This window comes from Thamnophis elegans, chromosome 3 (genome assembly GCF_009769535.1).
Source record: "Thamnophis elegans isolate rThaEle1 chromosome 3, rThaEle1.pri, whole genome shotgun sequence".
Classification (NCBI taxonomy): Eukaryota; Metazoa; Chordata; class Lepidosauria; order Squamata; family Colubridae; genus Thamnophis; species Thamnophis elegans.
Genome location: NC_045543.1, coordinates 115,205,159 through 115,220,378, shown reverse-complemented (window position 1 = coordinate 115,220,378; position 15,220 = coordinate 115,205,159). Strand labels below are relative to the sequence as shown.

The 15,220-nt window shown below is 43.3% G+C and overlaps 1 protein-coding gene across 1 annotated transcript; it reads left to right on the top strand.

Annotated features, from left to right (window-relative positions):
- The first annotated feature begins 5,793 nt into the window (after window positions 1-5,793).
- OTP (orthopedia homeobox) lies at window positions 5,794-14,678 on the top strand. Its single transcript, XM_032212788.1, has 3 exons — window positions 5,794-5,830; window positions 6,502-6,905; window positions 14,148-14,678. Exons 1-3 carry the CDS (start codon window positions 5,794-5,796, stop codon window positions 14,676-14,678), a joined length of 972 nt encoding a protein of 323 aa, XP_032068679.1.
- The last annotated feature ends 542 nt before the right edge of the window (window positions 14,679-15,220 follow it).

The following is a 15,220-nucleotide window of genomic DNA, read 5'->3' as shown; positions in this document are numbered from 1 at the left end:
GAATCTAATTTGTTAAGCTGGCATTTCTGCAGATGGAAGATCGATTTTCTCTTTAGATTTCTCTAATTGAGTGAATATAGACGCCCCGAATTAGCCGCATTTGGGGGCTGGGGGGAAAGGAGAAGAGGAATGGAGGTGGGTGCGAAGGGAGAGAATAAAGAACCGGGTGGCCGGGGAAAATCAACAAAAATCATCCTGGTAAAATAAGGCATCGCCACCTCCCGACCTGCCCCAGCTCCCCCCAGTAATAAAGGAGGGCCTCGAAGGCCCCTCGATTGAGTGACAATCATATTTGTGGCACTAACTGGGTTTTAAAAGAAAAGGTTAGGACGACTGGCGAATGCTAACCAAGCGGCAAAGGGGAAGAGAGAGAGAGGGCTGATCGCTGAAATTGCTTACAGAATTACATTTGTTTTTCTTGTGATTTTATTAAAAGTCACTCCTCATCTCCAGAATGCGTGAAAATATCTACTTTCCACTCAGATACACCGCATTAACTTGTTGGAGGCGAATTTGTTTGTTTGTCTATTTTATTTCTTTGGCTAGATAAGATTGATGCAGTCTTATTAGCGCTATATCTAGTTATAGAAAGAGATAAGGATGAGATGTTTTCTTTTTATTCCAATTACGAGGCTTGTCACCTAACTGAATAACTGATATATGATTATTTATCCTGAGCAAATAGAAATCAGAAAAGCGGCCCAACTTAACACATACAAACAAAAATATGTATGTTTCTTATTATAGTCAACCCCGGTAATTGGCCAGATTAACAGAGTGGCGTTGAAGACAGAAAGAAGGGAAACTTAAACGCTCGCTGTCAAGCCGCAGATAAATATTTTTGCCGCGGTCGCGTCTGATCGCCGATTTAGTAGTGGGGAGGGGGGCATTTTAGAAATACAAGCGAAGGTGATTTATCGTTCTGCTCAGGTTGGGCTATTGCCAAAAATTGAGAGTCCTGGATAAACTTCAGAATACCTGTGTTCAAAGTTGTTTTGACTTTCAAGGTGTTTGTGTGTGTGTGTGTGTGTGTGTGTATGCACAGACACGCAATCGGTTGAATTAAGCGAAATGGCATGTTTCTTTCAAGTGGGCCTACTGAGAAGAAGGAAGCCGCTAATCATACTAATGCAAATAAAATACGAACACCACCACTAATAAAAGTAGGGTTTGGAATTGTATGCCTTGGTTTGTGCTAGAAGATTGGGGGGAGGGGGTGCTGAGATGAAAGCTGTCTCTTAGTTCAGCAGCTTGACTCTCCCCCCCCCCCAACCAGGAAACCGATTGATGAGAAATTAATTGAAACGAGCCGGGCTCAAACACACCCTGGCGCACATAACTGGCGCCACGCCTCAGATTCTGCAAGCTGCGCTCTCTTTCTGCCTGCCTGGTCTATTTAGAAGGATACGTTTGCGGCATAAGAATTGGGGGGGGGGGGAGAGCCGGGCGGGGGCCGCGATCTCGCTCTCCTTTTGAGTGTGCGGCTTCCTCAGTTGGAGCTTTTCTCTTTGTGGTCGTTTCAACTCTGGGCACAGTCGTGAAAAAAATACATCTCAGTTAGATCCTTCTATTGAATCGAAATACGGACCGAGCCGGAGTTTTCTAGCCAACCGGTGATCTGAGAAGAGGCTTTGCTAAATCCCTTTTCCTCTTCCTTCCCCTTCCTTTTACCGTCTCCCACTTCCTTCTACCGTCTGATCCTCCAGATCAGACCAGGACCACCAACTGACTGCCCGCCTCGGTTCGTCGGCGGCTCTCTCCAGTCCAGCGAGGCAGGAGGCGCGGCAGGCCTTCGGACCCGGGGTCTTTTACTATCGCCGCGGCAGCCTGTTCCATTCACGTGGCCGCGCCCCTCCTGCCTTTCTTTTCTAAAAGAAGGCCTGTAATTTACAAGGAATTAAAATTGATTCTTTTCATCAACCACAGAAAATAGGAAAATGTGAGATCGTTAATTATTGAGGGAGGCGCTTTCTCATTAGAGGCAGCGCTGTTACAATTCAGCATTTAAATAACTGCAAAGTGAGAATAATAATTATTGTAAGAATTCACATTTCAGCCTTTAAAAGACGCACTGATCCCCCCCTCCCCAGTGATTTCGTCCCCTTCTCGGGAAAACACAAAAGATGACACTTGTCTTCCAAAAAACCAAAAAGAGAGGTCCAAAACCCGCTACTCAGGCTGGGATTTTTGCCAATGGGATGTGGATATAGCGCGGAATGAGAGTTCAGCGAATTTGTGCCGTTCATGCCTGTCTTTGAATCAAAGTAACAATGGACTGGGTTTTTTTTTTTTAACAATATTAGCAATAATATAAAACAAGACAAAATAAAATAAAAGTTTTTTAAAAAAGGGAATCCATTCCTTCTGAGCACCGAACATTTATAAGCCGTAGATATTCTGCACACCTGGATTGCCATGAAGATGACAAAGATGACACGCTCTCAGAAGTTTCAGAACACATTTCTATTTGCCGTTTCTGTTTCTCAGCCCCCCCCCTCGTGCCCCAGGTGGCGCGAGACTTGCCAAATCAGGACCCCGGTCGGTCCCTGGGATACTGCTTGGTCCCCCTGAAGAAATCGGGAAGAGAGCGAGGAAAAACCAGGGGTGGTGGCGAGGTTAGAATTTCCCTGCACGGAGCCCTTTGGCAGGCACTCTGCTACGAAATTCAATCTCTATTTTTTATGAGAAGTAAACCGCCTAAATAAATTTTATTAGGGGCAACCAATATATTTTTCTAGTCGCTCCCTTTGTTCCAGCCCTACGTGTGTGTAACAATCTAAAACCTATTTATGGTGGGAAAACTTGCCGGATCCGTCATAGAAAACCCGTTTACTTTGCGGGGGAAAGTGATTTTCCCAAGCACGCTCTTGTCATGGTGGAGATTTGGGGACCAGAGCGCTAAGCCGAGCCTTGTTAGGGACTTCACTTTGCCTGATCAGGTGGGAAATACCTTCCATTATCCACGGAATGGCCTGACTGGCACTTTTCTGGCTGAGGGGGGGAGCGGATAAAGCGAGGGGCGATGGAAAGGAAAGCGGGGAGGGGGGATGACGAGGGGCGGCCCGTGAGAGGCTTCTGTAAGTGCACCTCGGCTTCAACTCTGGCAGCATCAGATTTTCCTCCCCAAATATTTGGATCGCAAAGCCGGAGAGGACCGCAGGGAGGGAGGAGGAACCTGGGCGAGTCTGACTCTGGCCACCCAAGCTGCCCTTTTTTCCTTCTCCGCCTTAGAGCCCCTTCCTTCCTTCCTTCACCTTCCTTTTCTCTTTTAGCCTCCTTTTTTCCCCCCTTTTCCCAACCCCTCGCCCCCGCGCTTTCAACTCTCGGAAGGAATGATTTAGTTTGTTTATCCTGCTATAAAAATCAAGAGCAATAGAAAAGTCATAAAAAGCAACGCGCCATCCATCACGCCGCAGCCTTGTTTTCCCGCGGCTCCTAAGCGAGATGGATCAGCCGCGGGCTTCGGCCCCCTTGTTAGCGCGCGGAGGGGCCTGCCCATTAACGATCACGCTTTTTATTTATCGACCTGGCAGCGGCCGAGACGGGGATCGGGGGAGGGAGCTGAAGCGGTTGGGGGCAACGTCGGAATACCCCGCAAGTTGGGATCGGGCTCCTAACTGAGGCGCAATAACGGGGAAGGGGGGTTGGGATCGGGTACAGAGAGCCGCCCTCCAAAACTGGGACGTGAGAAAAGAAGGTATTCGGGAAGCGAGTCGGCGGAACTCAGGGGCACTTGGTTTCCCTCGGCTTCGGGCGATTTGCCCCTAGGAGAGAAAGAAGGCCCGCAGTCAGTCCTTGCCCCTCGCAGGCTTAGTCCTACTCCCTTAAGAGGAGGAGGAAGGGGCTCTCGGTACAGAGAAAAGCGACCCTCGCAGCTGGCTCCCGGTCTCAAACCGCGCCCGTTGTGCAGCACCCAGAGCCGAAAAGCCAAGCGCTTACCGACCGGCGCATCCTTTGTCTCCCCCTCGAGGACCAGGCCGAACCAACCTGCCCAAGACCCCCCTTCACCCCTTCAACGATTGCCCGCTGCGCCCAGTTTGTGGGAGACGCTTGGGCGACGAAGTGCCACCACCACCTCCCTCCCACCGAGCCTTTGTGTGTGTGTGTGTGTGGCTTTGGAGTCTTCAGCCCAGAGGCTCCGGGGTGAATCTCGCGGCCTCGCTCTTTCCCACCCTTTTCTCTCTCTCTTTCTTTGGGTGCAAGCTTTCTTTGCACTAAATGAATAATCTTAATTGCATCACTTTCGAATTAAAAATCAATGTTAATCAAGCTAGAAGTAGGAAATATCAGTTTTCATTGTGCCTGGCCTAGTTGGCATTTCCCTCCTTTTGAGAATAAGGGGGAGATTAAAAAAATCAAATAACTTTAAAAGGCCATTCTGTTCTGCTACAAATACAATTGAAACGGATTGTTTAGAAGCGGATCAGAAGCGGTACAGAATTTTGCACTTAATTTCCTCCGTTATCTTTTACAATAAGGACCTCTTGCCTTGACAGCCAAGTCTAAACAGTAGTAAATTAGTACAAATTTATACTGATTTTACTCTAATAATCGTAATAAAAGCTTATAGATTTGGCACTAATTACATAAATGCCTAATGATCTTGAAAATTACTCTGGTTAGAAATATATTACTAATCTAAACTTTGTTGTTGGCTGGCTTTGAAAAATCAGAACATTAGAAATGGTTCGCTTCCCTTGTGCAAAGCACTTAAAATTGTTGGGATAGTTTAACATATTCAAGAAGAAAATAATGTTTTCGATTTATTTTTTTAACTTTATTTACTGCCTTCAATTGAGTTTGGAGAAGATGAACTTAGAAACTTTCACACCAGCCAAATGGACCGATGCCGGCCGGCATTTCTGGCACTAGTTTTCTAAGCCAAACCGACAGCTGGAATTACATCTTGTTTTTAAATATACAAATATTTAATTCAAGGGGACCAAGATCATAGGAGGAGGGAGACCGTAGGGGCGTCCCGATTGGAGTATAAATTTCATCCGGGTTACACTCCACTTTGTTCCAATCATCCAAGACTATGGCTTTACCAAGTTTGAAGTGGCCAGATTAGAGACCCTTTAAATAAAGCCATCCAGCAAGTCATCCCTCTCTGCAGTTGTGTGGGACCTCTTGGCCCCTCTTTCCTCCTCTCCACCCGGGCCCATAAAGATGAGATGAGATGAGAAGGAGGCCAGGCACCCCTCCAGCCATTGGCGTTTCCCCCCCAAAATGCCCCTTTTATTGCCTTGGCTTTGTCAGTCATTTCCAATTAATTTGATCAGGAGGTCAGAAGAAGAAGAGGAGGAGGAGGACGAGGAGGACAAGGAGGAGAAGAAGGAGGCGGGCGGGTTGTGGGGGAAGGTTGTCCCTAATGCAGTCAATCAGTCGGGGGACCGAATTGTAAAGGGGGCTTTAAAAGCCCAGCCCGCGCGGCGTTCGGCTGGCGCGGCAGCGGCGGGTGCCGTGGCTGCGGGCGGGTGGAGCGGGGACTCTCTGGGTGCTGACATTTGCAGGCTGCCCTCCTGATTGGTCCCTTCGCTGAGCTGCTCACGGGTTCACTGAAGTGTTAAGCACCTCCCCGTCTCTCTAAAGGACATTATAATGCAAGAGACCCCCTTTTTAACCACACACCGAATTTTCTTTCATTTAGGCGATCTATATATAAATATATATCCATAAGCTGTGTGGAGGACCTAGATCTATTTTAACTTGCCCCCCTTTTTTCTCATAAAAAAGCAACAACCAACCGCTAAAATTTGGGGGGGAACAGCTTTCGCCCTGGAGCGGTGCGCGATGCTCTCACACGCCGACCTCCTGGACGCCCGGCTCGGTGAGTTGCCCCCAAGCTTCTTCCCCCCTTTCCCCTGCTCCCTCTCCTCATCGCCAGCAGCCCAGGAAGAGACCGAGAGCAGGAAATTGACAATTTGTGCCTGATTTTACCTTAATGCGATCTAAATGGGCTAATTTCTTTAAAAGTAATTGTACTGTATTAAAGTTTAATTTGATTTAACATCGCCTCTTTAAAAAAACAAACAACAACTATGGAATATGTAGATCTAAAAGCACAATTGGGGGCCATTTCGCTTGGAGTTTTGCCCCCTCTTCCTTCTCCTCCTCCTCTTCTTCTTCCTCCTCCTGATCTTCGCCTTGGTTGTTTTCTTTCTTTCTTTTTTTATTCTGTTCCCCTTAAGTTCTTGTTAAAGAATTGAAGACATAGATTGATTTATAATTTCAGGCATTTGTTGGGGTTTGGACAAATGGCTGTTGTTGAGCCAAAGGAACTTACTTCTCGCTCGAGTGGGGAAGGGGCGGCCAAGGCCCCCATCCCGGGGCTCCTATTTAAGCGGGATGGTACTCGAGTTCTTTCCAAGTTGGCGGCTCCCTTCCTCCGGCGTGCCCGGGGCAGGATCCCGGCTCCGGCGCTCGGGGAAGGTTGCCGCCTTGCTCGCCTTTAGTGGATCCGACGCTGAAGCGTGGTGGGCCGCTGCTTTGCCTCCGCAGGAATGAAAGACGCCGCCGAGCTGTTGGGCCACCGGGAGGCGGTGAAGTGCCGCTTGGGCGTCGGAGGTTCGGAGCCCGGAGGCCACCCGGGGGACCTGGCGCCCAACTCGGACGCGGTGGAAGGGGCCACGCTGCTACCCGGAGAGGACATCACCACGGTGGGTTCGACGCCGAGCACGCTGTCCGTGAGCTCCAAAGACCCCGACAAGCAGCCCGGGCCGCCGCAGAACCCCAGCCAGGCCGGACCGCAGCAGGGCCAGCAGAAGCAAAAACGGCACCGGACGCGCTTTACCCCGGCTCAGCTCAACGAGCTGGAGCGCAGCTTCGCCAAGACCCACTACCCGGACATCTTCATGCGAGAGGAGCTGGCTCTGCGCATCGGCCTCACCGAGTCGCGAGTCCAGGTATGCGGCTAAGCCACGGCAAGCCGGCCCTCTGCCTCCTTGCCTTCCTTCGGCCTCGGCAAGAGCCAGAGCAGCGCTTTCCCTCCCCGCTCCCCGGCGCCCAGGGCCTCGAGGCCCTGCCAGGCCAAGGGTGGTCCTCCTCCCTAGATCCCGGCCGGAGCAATCAGGCGCAGAGTAGGGAGAGCCAGAAAGTCTCTCGCTATAGCCGAGGCTATAAAAACGCAACAGCCATCCCGATTCCCTAACCCCGGGATAGAAAACCTTCCAGGTTGTCATGGCCCTTCGGGTTGGGAGTCTAAAATTTGCCTGAAATGAAAGGCTAAAAAGGCATCACAGGGACAAAAGGCTTTTGCTTTCAAGAGCTGAAGATGAGTAATAATAATTATAATAATTTCACCCATTTTGCTCCACAGCGCAAGGTTGAGCGGCATCGTATATTTTTAGCAATGCTTTTCATTTGAACAACCTGCAAATTGCAACGCTAGGAAATTTGTTTCTGGTGCAACCGACTCCTTTCCTAGTACACCTTACTTAATTTATCACCAATTTCAGAGTCAGACAGATCTCTGAGTAAAATCTTTGTGAAAGAAAGCTTAGAGGGATTTATTTATTCAGAGAATCTCTAGATCGACCCAAACTTTTTAGTTGTGAACACAATATATTTGAGAAAAGATTATATATTTGTAAAACGTTGATTTAATTTAGTACATAGACATAAATTTGTATTCACTTTAGTTCTGATAATCAATCAAGTAGATATTCTTATTTTAATTGTTCTAATTCTAATATCTAATATCAAATGATTTGAAGTGGATTTAATTTGTGAGTCATTTTAAAGCAAGTCCTTAGTCCTGAACTTTTCTTTCCCTGATTATTTCGATCTTAAATACTAAATATTAAATATCTTAAATACACTACTTAAATATTTTGAAATTTAGTTTTACTTAGAGCCTTAAAAAATTCCATCCAACGTTTGTGTTTTAATCTTATTAAATGTGGTCAGGACCAATAGAAATAGGCTTGACATTAAAAGGACGATGAAAATTAAAAATCTGCTAGATTTATTTCCAAACAAATTTTGATACAATTGGAGTATTGTCTGACTTTGCAGAGCAGATCTAATTAATTCATTGGCAAGTACAGAATGCCAGTGGAAATTCAATGGCATTTTTAAACTTGTATTTAGAAATCCTTAAGATTATAGACAATCCTTAAGATTGTCTGTTATCACCCATCTCTTTATTTTAAACCCTTCCAGAAAAATAATAAACATACTTAAAAGGGAGATATCTGCAAATTAGGCCTATATTGTACAAAAATAAAAAGTGTCCAATGGTATTTTTTAATGAATAAAACTTAAGACATTTTTAAAAAGAAAATATTTATTTTTCACAAGTAATAAGATTTAGTTAGAATATATATAACAGATATTACTATGAATTATATCTCAAATAAGGTTTCAGCTAAAATAAGAGGGTCATTTAGTTGGTGACAAAATTAAATGAAACAAGGCAAAGTAAATTTGACTGGATTTTGGCAAGTTTATAGCAGTTTTATTACCAGAAACGATTTTTAAAAAAAGCCAAAATGCAAATATATTAAGGAAATTGTGGTTATTCACGTATTCTTCCCTCAACCAATACATTCCACAGAATGTTATTATTTATATACAACTACAAATGTTTAATAAAAAAGGGCAAATATAGATTTTAAATTAAATTATTATTTTATTTTCATGAACTGAAAATGTACATTGACTTTGAATTTCAATCATGTGGTAATATCTATGCCCTTAAAACCTCTTTACCTGGCTCTTTGCAACTACCTCAATTATTAGCTTAAAAATACAATTAAAATATAGGTTTTTTAAAATTTGAAAATATATAACTTTTTTTTCTAGTTAGATATTACAAGCCTATTTCCATAGACTTCAAGATTTTCTTATTAAAAAAAGCACAATTACATCAATTGGATTTATCTCCCAGTGAATTGCAAGCTAGGAAAAATATCTTAATAACCTCTACATAATCCTACATTCTTCTAATGGCTTCAGGCAGCTGAATAGAAACAGTTTAATCGAGTGGCAATTTAAATATTCTTTACAATAATGTTCTGCAGTTTAAAAAGTAATCAAATCAACATAACCTTCTTAATTAACACTTCAAAATGATTAACACTATGTAAGCTTGTGCAAAAAATAAATTATGGGAAATGTATTTACTTCCCAGTTCATTGTATTCTTGCTACTTGACGAAATGGAAGAGTAATGACTGAGTTTATGGTCTCACACCACCTTTTCGGTGCGTGGGGACTCTACACATATCCGAAATGCTTTACACGCCCGCTTTTACTGCAGCAGCCCTGGATGTACACTTACATGCAAGAATAAATTATATCTTTTCTGTTTTCTGGTCTACATTTTAAAAAGCTATTCCTGCTTGTCAAGACAGAAGCTTATTCTCCTTTATGTTACTGCTGTACTATTCCCCCTACCCCCCCCAATCTTCCCAGACTGGGTGTAATAGTAATAAAACCATTCTTTTTATAGCATGCCATTATTAGAAACCAATTTCAGAATTATTTATAACCCAGAATGGCTTATTAAGCAGCAATGTGAGAATCATGCAAATGACAGCGATCCAATGCAATATAATAAGCATAATCATTAGTCTCTCGTGCTGATTAATTAACTTTCAATATTTTATTTACATAAAAAGCAAATCAGTGAAATAACTTCTGCTCAGCCCAGGCTTGCCTTTCAATATTTTACACCAACTTAAAAATAATGTGCAAGGATTCCATTGACCGTGTCCCTCTGCGCTGCCCATGTCACCTGCCACATCTTAATAGGGGACAAGCTGAGAGTATTTTCTAGTTTTCTAATGGAATGAGAAATTGCATTTTCTTCCTCTCCCAGCAACTATTAAAGCGTAATGAATTCGGCCTAGAGTTCACGGCTGGCTGATCGAAATGAACCTGAGATCTGAGCTTTAATGCAGCTCTCCAGATTTCCTACCAAATCTTCCCATTAATCATCTGATGGATTCCAGTGAGATCTTCATAAAGCTTTGGGAGAATATAGAGAGGGGAATAAAAAGAGGAAGGAAGGAAGGAAGCAAAGAAGGAAGGAAGGAAAATAATATCTCCTTGACTACTTCTCCCATTTAAAGCTGGGGGATTAACGGGGCTATATACCTTTAAATACATTTACAGTGTGTCTATATTATTGTAATTGCAGCTTATCATGAGTTTGAAATTGCAAACTCCATTAGACCCTTAATACCATATTAATATCATTGCCTGATGCAGAAGCTGAGAGGTAATTGTTGGTATGCCAATCTCAAGACAAAGTTGCCCAATTGTCTCTGGCTAATATATTTCCAGAGCCAAGCTGTCAAGTGTGCTTTTTCCAAGTATCCCTCTGGTTCTTGCTCCTGTTTAATCTGTCATGCACTGGTTTCCAAGTGGATACATCCACATTTTCAAAAGCATATGCACTGTTGCTCTGAAATGAGGTGATCCAGACTTGATGGAAATTCTTTTACAATCCCAGTAAACCATGACACATAAAATGATTTTGTGGCCACCATTTAACTAACCCTAAAACGTAATTGAACAAAATTCTTTCCCCTCTGCTCCACATCTTCCCCTCCCTTCTATTCAATTATTATTCTTATAACATTTAGACACTTAACATCTGTTCTTTCTTGCTAATGGGCCCAAGCACGTTTCCCAGTCTAAATAAAAGGGATTGGAAAAATATGTCTCTTCTTGGGACCCATATACCCCCAAAGTCAAGGCTCAGAAAGTGTCCTGGAGATTGTTTCAACAATGGGGTTGTTGAAAAAAGCAAAAAGGAACCTCATTTTCAAACAAGGTGAAAATTGTGGACACATCTGTAGTCAATATTACTATGAAATTAACAAATGTGCTCCCTAAGGAGTTATAGCATTCTTAATACATGAACACAAAGGTTAAAAATGTTTAACAGTGTTAAACAAATGGAGGAAAAAATGATAGAAACTGATCAGGAAACAACTAGTTTCTCCTTCTCTGAATAGTATCTTGATTATCTTTTAAACAAGTGGATTATTATTTTTTATTTTTTTATATTGTTACCCTGCCTTTATATAGTATCTCAAAATGGCAAACATACATAATACTATTTCCTCCTCCTATTTTCCTCATGACAACAACTCTGTGAAAGTCACCTAGCTGACTTTCATACCTAAAACTGGACTAGAACTCAAGTGTTCAAGATCAACATCTTAACCACTACACCAAACTGGCTCTATGCTTGATAATGCAAACCGAAACATGTTACTTACACCACTTGCCAGTTGACAGCACTAGGCTGATTAAAAACAAACCACCTTCGCATAAAGCAAGAACAGACAATAGGAAAATCCAAGACAATTGGCTAAACAATAAAAAATAACAATGAAAGTTTAACCTGGTTAAACTTTAGCTGGAGGAAGAGGATTAAAGGGTCAGCAACACATTATTTACAAACAGCAATTCATGAGCAGGCCCCTTCACTTAAAACGAATGACAGTTATATAGCTATTGTATTTGAGATGTGAACTTAAACAAAGAATACAAAGCCTAAATAAGAGAAGAAAGCTAACTGAAGAACACAGTCCTAAACAGGCCTATATGAGAGTTATATGGAGTTTGTATAGAATTATATTTATATCTAAGTGGTAAAATCCTATTATACTTATTGTCATGCTTATTAAAATCATAGTAGTTGTTAGTTTTGAAGAGAAGTCACACTTGTGTGATTTCCAAAAGCTTTTAAATAAGTACATACATTTAGGAGAGGATTTTAAAAGAGTTCTTGAATTAAAAGGTTAAATAGAAGTGGAAAAAATAAGTAAGCATAGGTAAGGTCAATAGTAGCTGAAGCTGATGAAGGCTTGGTTAACTAAAGCATCAGTGTGAATGCCTAAAACAAAATTCTGTACTTGCCAGAGCAGCTCCCTTTAGTAAGTAATCTTGCAGCATTTGAGTTTAATCCCCAATTTCAAAATGAATAATAAACTGTTTCCATTGAAATGTCTAGATAATTAGTTTACTGAAATTTAGCCAAAGAAAATTTAAATTGCACACCTATTATACCTAAGCAATGGCTTTTTATTTCCAGTGAGGAAAATATGCATGTTTTAATCATGGTTAGAAAATATGAGACCCGATATAAAACAATTATGTCCATTCTCATCATAAATCCCTTTGGAATTTCTGGGAAAAAATGGGGAACTATTGGACAATTAATCTAGGATACCTCTTTCTTTTAAAACCAAATGCAATATTTGAATTGGTGTATAATTTATTAGATCTTGGATGAACTCATTGTATACTGTTACAGTTACACAGAGCCCTGAGACATCTTTTTTCAAATAGTTACTAATTCATCTGGCTTTTATTTTCAAACACATTTTAATTCTTGGGTCAGAGGACTGTGCATTGAACCATATAATGTTATCTTCTTCAGGTTATGTATAAAAAGCTCACATACATGAATATATTTGGAAAAAAATAGGCTGAATCATACTGGATAAGCGCTTATCTGGCCTGGATTCTTCTTAAAACAACATTTTACCTGGCAGAGTTTATGAACAGTTTACTCCAGTAATCTGAACTGTTAGCAATTACCATACGAGTCTTAGGCATACCACTGATTTAGAAGCACCAGTAAGTATTCATAGGTAATTACAAATGGTACTTACATACACCAAGTATCAAGTTGCTGCTCTAGGATATTTGTATGCAACATGACACTGTGTTACTGAATCCAAGGCTGAACATAATGATTTAGGAATAATGCTTGTTTGACTTCCAGCCTTAAGATTGAGAATGAAGGATATAAAGTCCAACACAGAAACAGATAAAATGAAGGCTGCCATGTATTTTTCAACCTTGCTTTTGCTGTGGTTTGGAATGTAAATCTTCACATCTTTAATATTATACCTTCTCTCTCTCTCTCTCTCTCTGTGTGTGTGTGTGTGTGTGTGTGTGTATGAGAGAGAGGGGGGGAGAGGAAGGGAGGGAGGGAGGGGGAGAGAGATATTTATCAGGAATGTGCTACTAATTCTTGAACATATAACAATAATGGAAAGGTAGAAGTATTATTTGGATATATTTGTTGATGACAGAAGTCAGTGCCAAACATATCAAAATAAGGACTACTATATAAATTAAGACTTTCCTTTCCTTTCTTATAACATAGAAAAATGCAACCCAAATTAGAATGACTCCTTCAATCATGTTGCATTATAGCTATAGTCTAATGTGATGATATATCTGCTTTGATTCTACTGTTTGACTATTGTATATTTCTGACAAGTTGATCAAATAATACCTTCAGTGGAATGAAGTACAATACTCAGAAATGAAGTATAGCAATTATCAATAAACTATAATCTTGCACCAGGTAGTTTAATCTGAATTCTAAAACTTCATTAGATTTAAATACAATGATTTTATTATTCAGCATGGTGGAGATAAATACAATGATACTTATTTAAAAGTATTTATCTATTAGAAAATAACAATTAGATCTGTTAATGGAATGTTACAGGCTATAAGCAATTTAAAGCCAACCCTACATTTTAATTTCTTTTTTTTTCTATTTGCCCACTACATGTAGCATCTCCTGGATGTAACAAAGTTCTCAATATTTAAACAGATAAAAGAAGTAACAACTACAGTACAGCAAAATTATCCTGACAAAAATATCTAAATGTTTATTAAATACACTGTATATTATTAAGACAAATATTGTATTTCATTACAGAACAGAAACTAAGCATTGTATATTTACAATACAAGTTCAGTTTTGTTCTGTCCCTCGGACCATCTGTGTTTCGAAACTGGCAGATGCCGCTTATTGAAAGGAGATTCTTCCTTTTTCTACCAAAATCCCAATGGAAATATAATAGCCGCCCTTCACTATATATTCCTTTGTTTGTTAATTGAGTAGCCATTCCCTCTGCTTCAAACGAAGGAGAAAGCTCGCTTTCGCACAGAGCTTTGCACAGGATAGCCCTCCTCTGGGTCTTCGGGGTTTCCTCGGCCGCTCAGGCCTTCCTGGAGACCGGGTGCCTTGGGGAGGGGGACGGGACGGCAAACGCCCTTGCGGCTTCGCCCGATGACAGCTCCGTCGGTCTAACCGGGCCTTCTTTTCTCTTTCATGGCTCCCCTCTTCTCCTTTCCTTCGGCGGCGACGGCTGATCCGAGCAGGTCTGGTTCCAGAACCGACGGGCCAAGTGGAAGAAGCGCAAGAAGACCACCAACGTGTTCCGCGCCCCCGGCACGCTGCTGCCCACGCCCGGCCTGCCCCAGTTCCCTTCCGCCGCCGCCGCCGCCGCGGCAGCCATGGGCGACAGCTTGTGTTCCTTCCACGCCAACGACACGCGCTGGGCCGCGGCCGCCATGCCGGGGGTGTCGCAGCTGCCCCTGCCGCCGGCCCTGGGCAGGCAGCAGGCCATGGCGCAGTCCCTGTCGCAGTGCAGCCTGGCGGCGGGCCCCCCACCCAACTCCATGGGCTTGTCCAACAGCCTGGCGGGCTCCAACGGCGCCGGCCTGCAGTCGCACCTCTACCAGCCCGCTTTCCCTGGCATGGTGCCCGCTTCCCTGCCAGGCCCCAGCAACGTGACGGGCTCGCCGCAGCTCTGCAGCTCCCCGGACAGCAGCGATGTGTGGCGGGGCACGAGCATCGCCTCCCTCCGCCGGAAAGCGCTGGAGCACACAGTCTCCATGAGTTTCACCTAATGGCGTCTCCCGCCTTCCCAGCCAGCAGCCTCTCCCAGCCGCGCCTCCCGTTTTCCCGCCTTTTCTTCACCTCCGTCGGGCCTCCCTGCTCTGACCCGAGCGGATCGCCTCGTTCCCGCCATTCCCCCACCCCCATTTTTTTAACCTAAAAGAGGAGGGGGAGCCACTCACTTACCAGGGAGCCGACTCAGGATCTGAAACCAATGGGCTAGTTTTGTGGGGGAGAGAAAGACGCAAGTAAGCGCGCGCATATACACACGCGACCTCCGGCAAGCTACCCGGACGAGTTCGAGCTGCAAAGGCGGAGACGGAGCCAACGCGTGTCTTAATTAAGATTTAAGAAATACCTATCCTAAGGACTCAGCGGACCTCGTTTAAGTTCTGTCGAAGTTCCTCCCCGACCTACTCCTCACCCAGATCCACAGGAAAACGATATATGTATATGTGTATACACACACACACACACACACACAGAGTATATATGTACACACACACACACACACACACACACACACACAGAGGACGTATATACAGACGAATGC

Excerpts from the sequence above, each read along its gene's own strand:
- OTP (XM_032212788.1), top strand. The coding sequence starts at position 5,794 with ATGCTCTCACACGCCGACCTCCTGGACGCCCGGCTCG. Across the intron at positions 5,831-6,501 it reads CCTCCTGGACGCCCGGCTCG|GAATGAAAGACGCCGCCGAG; the intron begins GTGAGTTGCCCC and ends TTGCCTCCGCAG. Across the intron at positions 6,906-14,147 it reads TCACCGAGTCGCGAGTCCAG|GTCTGGTTCCAGAACCGACG; the intron begins GTATGCGGCTAA and ends TGATCCGAGCAG.